Source organism: Otolemur garnettii, unplaced genomic scaffold (assembly GCF_000181295.1).
Source record: "Otolemur garnettii isolate 467f Iridium unplaced genomic scaffold, OtoGar3 scaffold00228, whole genome shotgun sequence".
Lineage (NCBI taxonomy): Eukaryota > Metazoa > Chordata > Mammalia > Primates > Galagidae > Otolemur > Otolemur garnettii.
The window spans coordinates 1,499,610-1,507,534 of NW_003852623.1; the positions used below are offsets into that span (position 1 = coordinate 1,499,610).

A 7,925-nucleotide genomic window follows, 5' to 3' on the forward strand; every position below is an offset into this window, starting at 1 on the left:
CCCGCCATGAATTTACCTCAGCAGCAGCCCCCACCGCCCGCGGCGCCGCAGCAGCCGCAGAGCCGGAGGTCGCCCGTCAGCCCGCAGCTCCAGCAGCAGCACCAGGCGGCGGCGGCCGCCTTCCTGCAGCAGAGGAACTCCTACAACCACCACCAGGTACGGCGTGCGGCGGCCGGGCCGGGACACGGCGGGCGGGCGGCGGGGAGGCCGGGGACCCAGGCTCGGCCGCGGCCACTCGCCCGAGTGAGCGTGGGACGGGGAGGGCGGGCGACGGTGACGGGACGCGGGACCCCAACCCGGCGGGCACCGGCCGCCGTGGGCTGTGGGGGTTCAGGAGACCGGTTCGCGCTGGAAGCCGCCGCTGCCGGGCGCCCCCTCGAACGCCCCGGCCGGCGGTGGGGGCTGGGGCCGGGCGGAATGGCGCCGGGTCGCGGGCGGGCGGCTCCTCGGGCTCTGCCGGTGACCCTGGCCTGGAGGGTCGCCGTCCGGGGCCACCGACACGGGGAGATGCGGCGGGGATGGCGCGGGCTCGGGGGCCTGGGAGGAGCGGCCGTGGGAAGAGAGCTTGGGCAGGAGCAAATTGAGCGGGCAGCCGGTGACTGCCCCGCGGTCCAGCGAGGGGACGGGCAGGGAGGCGGTTTTGCTTTCGAGTGGGTTTCGTTCTCAAGTGGCCCGCCTGGGGTCCCGCTGCGGAGCCGCCCAGGGGCGGCCGGAGCGGCCGTCGAGCCGCCTCCAACGCCCGCCGGGCCAGCCTGCCAGCCGCGCCGCGCCGGGCCGTAGCCGACTGCGGGGACAGCGGCCGCGCTCCGGCCGCCCGACCCGGCAACGACGCGGGCTGTTCTTAGGCTGTCAGGGCTGAGAAAGAGAAACTGGCAGCGACGGCTGGGTTGGCTACAATACTAACGCCTAGCGTTTGTTTTAGTTTCGTGCATTTTAATGTTTGAGCATTATCTTGTGGATTTTAGGGAAAGACTAAACTTGAACCTGGGACTAGTGTGTTTCCTCGTAGACTTGGGTGCACTTTTCGGTGGCCTTAACCTTTTGTAAGGGAATTACGGGGTCTGTGTATTTTAAGTAGGTGATCTAATGAAATCATGCTGACTAGGATTTTTATTTGTCCAAGTCCTTTTTGACTCACGATCCTTTTTAATGTCCTCAGTACAATTTGGGGGTGACTGCTTGGTTGGTAAATAGACATTGAAAGTGTCTGTTTTTAAAAGTAGTCAGCATTTATTATAGCGATCGTTCCGTTTAAGTCCATTCCCATGAAGGATTGACAGAGAAACAAACATGACCTTAACCAGTGCTTGCTAAGCTCACGTAACTGTTTCAGTTGAGTGCGGATTTCCAGGGTTAACCTTTTCAAAAGTGAATACTACCTAAATTAACCAAAGTAACAGCAATTTATGTAAATTCGCAAACAGCAGTTTTTGTCAAATCACTGGTTTCTGAGGAAAGAGAATGTTGTGGCCTATAAGGGTTGAAAATATAAAATTGCGAAATAATGTTCTACTTGTCTATGATCTGCATAATTTTGAGCAACTGTCTTTTGTGTCTCAGGGTCTTCATTTTTTTTACTGGAAAGTTGCCACAGAAAAGTGTCTATAGGTAATTTTGTATTCTTAAAGTCGTGATGTAGAACATTAGACAGACACGATCTGTATTTAACTGTCATCTGCTTTGGGGTAAAAGACAGGTCTCTCCATGGAGTGTAAGAGGTCACACAGCTTTCATAGGGAACTTAAGGTCACTGAAAGAGAACTTTGAACATTGAATCATTTAGCAAGGAAAGTAAGGCCCCTCAAGACTGGAGTGATCACGGTCCCCTAGTATATAGAATATAGGGTATATTCATGATGATATTAGCATTTAATTTTTAAAAATTGGTGCTATAAATCAAAAATCCTTTTTAAACTGTCTTTTAAGAAACATGTTTAACCTTAAAAGTGCTGTGTTTGAATAACTGTATAGTCTATCCTTCTTTGGCTGCATCTTAGCACCAAATTATTAATGTCTAAACTTATTCACTGTCAAATTACCAGCAGTGAAGTCCTTGTTAAAAAAAAAATTACAGCTTTTTGGTGGATTTTCTCTTATTTGATGACTTAACTGACCTTGCCATAGGTTTTACGTTGAGATCAAGTTAATTTTTGAAAATAAGTGAACTTAATGGAGACTCGTATTAAGATCTCTACTAGAATAATAAAAGCGCATACACCGTCCTTGTTTACTGGGTAGTGTGTCTCAGTGGATCCACCTATGGGTGACAGCCCATAATTGCTTTAGAGTTAATGAATTATTAGATGAACTGAAAAATAAAAACAAAATACTTTAAAAGAATATATTAAAACTAGAATAAAAGACCTTAAGCACTGAATAAACAATGCAAAGAAAAGGCATATTTCCTATACTATCCCTAGCCCAAAAGGCAGTTTTAGTTCCTGCAAGAGAGTAACACCGAATGTATCACGGTTCATTTTTTTGTAGTGACACAACTTGTTTTGGAAACTACGGTCTAAATATTTCACTCATGTGATAGGGATATTTTAACTAATAAAAGCCATATTTTTAGTTGTGTGACTGATGTAATGTGGTTGGTTGAAGATCAGCATGCAGGTTATATCTTTTAAAAGTCTAAACAGTTAAATTCAATTTAAAAGTGTGTGTTTTTCCTCCATAATTATCATGTTTACAGTTCTCTAAGAAAGGGAAAAAAGCAGGTACATGATCCTATTTTACTAATTGTCATGAAATACCTTTAAATTTATGGTAGATAAGAAGATAAAACCTGGCCCAGCATCAAGTATGATTTCATAGAGCAACATCTCAAGCTCAAGTTAAAATGTATTACTTTGCCTTTATATATTTCATGTTTTTAAGATCATATAAGTTCTTAGCTTAGGTCTAAAGTTTGAATTGTAACCTCTTTAAATACCTGTAACGTATATGGATGTGATTTCTTTCCTCAGCCTCTTCTGAAACAATCTCCCTGGAGCAACCATCAGAGTGGTGGCTGGGGCACTGGAAGTATGTCGTGGGGAGCAGTGCACGGCAGAGATCATCGTAGAACTGGCAACATGGGGATTCCAGGAACTATGAACCAGATATCTCCACTGAAGAAACCATTTTCTGGTAATGTCATAGCACCACCGAAATTTACTCGCTCTACTCCATCACTGACTCCAAAATCTTGGATTGAAGATAATGTGTTCAGAACAGATAACAACAGTAACACACTCTTACCCTTACAGGTAAGAATGGTATGTAAATGGCCTTATCTCTTACGTTAATTTTTTGAAATCGGAAGCTGGGTGGTGGTGGTAGGAGTAGCAGTAGTATAGTAACAGTAACAGATTTTTTTTTTTTAATTTCAGGTTAATATGAGGGTAAAAACAACCAAGTCACAATATTTGAATTTGTTAGATAGAGTCCCTTTTGTCGTTATGTCTTAGGCCCAAAAGGTTTATTATTTCTGATAGGCTCCCAAAATTTCTTTGTCTCATAATCTGGCTAAGCTCAAATGTTCTGTAATTGTAATTATTCATAGAAGTGACTATGGTCAGCTGTATATGTGTTAAAATATACTTAGTACAGCTGTGATTATGGCAAAATAATAATATTAGGGTTTTTGCATATAATTCATATTTGTCTTCACTAGTTCAGTGAGTATTTTTTTCCTAAATGTTATTATCCTTAAGACTTTTTTTTTTTCCAGGCCTTTTAATGTTTTATTGAATATTTTGTTGAAGTTCCTTTATGGCTCTTTCAAATGAGATTTCTTTCTTTTTTCCCCCTAAAGCCTTAGAGGATGGAAGGAAAGTTTAAGATAGAAAGAACTTTGTTTTTTTTTTTCCTTTCCTTTTTGGGAGGGGTGGGCATGGGGGAAAGAACTGCTGATTTCTGATGAAAACTTCTATGCTATTGAAGGTGAGATCTAGTTTGCAGTTGCCAGCTTGGGGCTCAGATTCACTCCAAGATAGTTGGTGCACTGCAGCCGGAACATCCAGAATAGACCAGGTAGGCTGCACAGTGTATATTTTTCAGGATTTTGGCTAGGAGTTCAGTATTTATATTATGAGTAGGATTTATTATTTATGTTCCAATTGTACCTATACGCTTTAGAGGGCATGAAAGCAATTTATATTTATGGATCGCCTGATAAAAACTATTTACTATAAAATGTTTTATTTTCAAATATTTCCAAGACATGATAAATTTATTTTTGGAGAAAGGAATTAATTATATACCCAAGAGCACCTGACTTTAAACACCAGTCAAACTAAGCATATTTGCTTTCAGAATCATAAGTAATTAGGTGCAGAGTCATGTTCACTGTGTTCACTTAACATCCAGCTTTATATTCTATCAATGTTCTACAAAACTTTGCAGTGAATTATCATCATATCTGCTACATTTGTTTTCAGATGTATTTCTTTAAAAATACACTGTTCGTTTTTTCACTTTTATAAGGAATCTTTATGATACAGTATTTTATTCTAAATTTTATTACTGCTCTTATATTCTGTCTCCTTCCAGACAGCTTCCTATGGAGCAAACCTTAGGCAAAAAGCTTGGAGTTACTCTTAATCAAATTGCCTGCGAGCTCTTTGTGGTTACCGACTGTTGTCTTTCTTACTGTGGACTGAATTTGAATGCAGATTGGGTGCCAGGAGATGAGGATTATCTCAGGATTTTGAAAACTCAGTCCCTGTACAGGAGAATTTTTTCTTACAGAGCTCAAGTTGGAATGAGCATAGACTTGACATTGTGGAGTTATGTGAATGGAGCTGTTATCCTTAGCTGAGGCTCTTCCTTAGTTAATTTATCAGCATGAGATGATTTACAAGTAGGGAACTGTTGAAGCAGATTCGTAATACATTTGTAAACAGCATTCTAATCTAGGGGGTTTAGCACTAATTTAGATAATCAGCCATTACCAATTGTTTTAGGCAAGTACTACCTGTTTACCCAAGTAGTCCTGCCAGGATCTTCATTTAGAAAGAGCTGTCCTCTACTGTAATTTGCAACTTGTTGTCTTGTAAATGTAAGTTAAGTATTTATTTCCTATTTCTATTCTTCTTTACTCTGGCTCAGTTAAGCCGTATTAGTGACTTTTTTAAAGGTAGCACTTTTATATTATTCAAATCGAATAGCAAATGCCTAGGAGATGATAGTATGTTAGGAGAGGAAAATTAATATAATTATTTTAAAAGTGGCAAGGGAAATGTTGTCAGAGAGGAAGGGACATCATTATTCTAAATATGCAGGCAGAAGCAGTATGCGTCTATAAAAGAGCCGTATCTGTAGAGAAGTAAGAAGATAATTAGCTGGCATTTGGCATAAAAGGTCCATGAGTGGGGGCAGATGTTGAAAAGTTAGGTATGGAGATGGTTTCTACCGAGGGCGATAAAGTGAGACTCTGTCTCTACAAAAAAAAAAAAAAAATTAAAAAAAAGAGAGATGGTTTCAGTTGGGGAGTGCTGGAGAAGGTACAGGTAGGTGGCAGTGAAGCTGGCCTCCGGTGCTGCCTGGGGACAAGGGCTCGGGCCTCCCGCTTAGACGGCAGTCAAAGCCACTCAGCTTCTACCTGGTTTATAACCGGGGTTTTAGGTAAATTCATTCTAGGAAAACATAACTTTAGTGCGTAAACATAAAGAAATGTATTTGGTAAGCTGCTGAGCTGCCGGCATTCCCTGTGGACTCTTGAGCAGATGGATGATGTAATGAAGTGGAAGTCAACGGGAAAAAAGAGAGTGGAAACCGAACTGAACTCCGGAAGGAAAGGAGGCCTCAGACCTGGGCCTGCCTCTTTTTCCTTTATGACTTGCAGTGACACCGTTTACAGGCTTTCATCTCTCCAGGTCATCCTGTCCTTATCTGGAGAAGGAGGACCTTGGACTGGGCCGTGTGAGGCCTTTTCAGGCAGCTCTGACTCTCAGAACTGCTTGGGCCACTGCTTCTCCTCCCTGCCCTCCACACCCCTGCCTTTATTTTTCCAACACAAGCAGTGTGGTTTCTTAGGGGGAGGGTTCCAAGGCACTGGGCTAAAGCAAAGGGGGTAGCATATGACCTTCTAGCTAGACTTGAAAGCAATGTCATTGTCTCCGTAAGTACCCTGAGGGCACTTATACATAATTTGTTCTGTTTCCATCTTTCCATAAAAGGTTGAGGTATTTGAAGTTGAGGCTCTTAAAAATGCAGCAGCAGCTACAAACTGCAATTGGTATTCTTAAAACATTGGGTAGTTTCTCATTATTTGGCAAAATTAAAATTACAGAAATTATTTAATCACAAATATTTGAAGTTATTTTTTTCATTTCTAACCTTTTGTCTTATACAACTTTGTAATACTAATATATTTTTGTTAACAAATGCATTATTTTAAAGCATTTAACTTTTTATTTTCTTTAGTTTCAAACTTATTAGGCCAAGAATATACTAAATTCTTGAACTGAAACCTTAATTCTTAGACCTGGATACTTTAGGTTTACCTATTTCAAAAACCAAGCATATAATTGAACTCAATAAATTGAAGAGAAACTGTTCTGGAGTTTGATTCTATTTCAGTTGTATATAAAACTTTGTGATTGGTATTTCTTTATTTTAAATAACCTCTTTGTTTTTAAAAATGGAAAGCTTGAAATTTAAAATATTTTTAAAGCGAATATACATTTTTATGCACATTTCTGATGTTAACATGATTATTAGATATCTCTTTTAATTTCTTTAAGGCTGAGAATTACTTTAAAATGCTGTTAGCTAGTTACCCTTGCAAGAAATCATTCTTTAAAAATATGAATTTGGAATTACATTAAAATGGAATTTTTCAGCCAGGCAGAGTAAGTAGCATGTGCCTGTAGCCCCAGCTACTCCAGAAGTGGAAAGACCACTGGACCCCAGGAGGTCTAGTCCAGCCTGGCAACAGAGCATAATATCCTCTCAAAAAAGAAACAAAAATTTCAAGGAATTTTCAGTGAGATAGTATAATTACATTGTATTTGTTCATTGAAACCTGAATGTTTTAAATCAAAGAGTACGTATTTCTTTTTTTTTTACTGAAGTTACTGTTCTTACAAGTTTAAACAGGGCCTATCAGTTCACTGAAAACAAAGTGACATCATACAACACAAACCAGTGCAGTGCGTGGGGCCTATGAATAAATGTGGCTTGTCCCCACCTGGGGCTGTCAAGGTATTCAGCTCTGTGTTTTTGCTCTTAACGTAGTTCAAGTTTTGCTGAGGCTTACAGTGTGTGAACATGTCGTATAAAATATCTTGAGTTGATTGAAGGTGTTTCCCACCAATCTTTAATATGTAGGGTATTAGGAAAATGTGAAAGATGATAATTAGAAGAGTCTTTATTCTCCTTACATTAAAAAAGAAACAGTATATAGTAGTAGACTGAGACCAATTTTCTTATCTAATAAAAGATTCCTTAAATTGTGGTTATTAAACCAGATGAACTTCAGAGACATTGGTGGTCCTCAGACTGTTACTCTCTGACAGTGAAAGAGACTGAATGGGCTCTTGCATACATGCTTAGATACCGGAAGGCCATTAACACTTTCTTATTGTTTCCTATTCTGTGTTCATTGCTTTAATTGTGCTTAAAATATTTTCTACTTGTATTTCCATTTTCTTTAATCATTGAGGGTATTAGAATAGCGTTGGCCATTCTGAGCCTTCTAAACATTTCACAGACTTTTTTCTGAGAGTAACTTTCACAGCATTTTGTTGATACTCATTTATTTATTTGGTTTCCAATTTTTGCCTTCACAAAATTAAAAAGGCCTAAAATTTAATAACAATAACAACGTTTAAGATAAGGACTAGAAACAAAAACCTCATAAAGAACGAAGATAAATATATTCAGAAAAGAAATCAGACGATTGCTGCAATGAAATATTGAGCAATGATAATAATAAT

The 7,925-nt window shown here is 40.2% G+C and overlaps 1 protein-coding gene across 1 annotated transcript in view; it reads left to right on the plus strand.

Moving 5' to 3' along the window:
- CPEB2 (cytoplasmic polyadenylation element binding protein 2) overlaps positions 1-7,925 on the plus strand; it is a 67,734-nt gene that overhangs the window by 1,729 nt on the left and 58,080 nt on the right. The window contains exons 2-4 of the mRNA XM_012812871.2: positions 5-156; positions 2,970-3,251; positions 3,928-4,017. Of these exons, the coding sequence (XP_012668325.1) occupies positions 5-156; positions 2,970-3,251; positions 3,928-4,017 (524 nt within the window). The remainder of the gene's footprint in view (positions 1-4; positions 157-2,969; positions 3,252-3,927; positions 4,018-7,925) is intronic.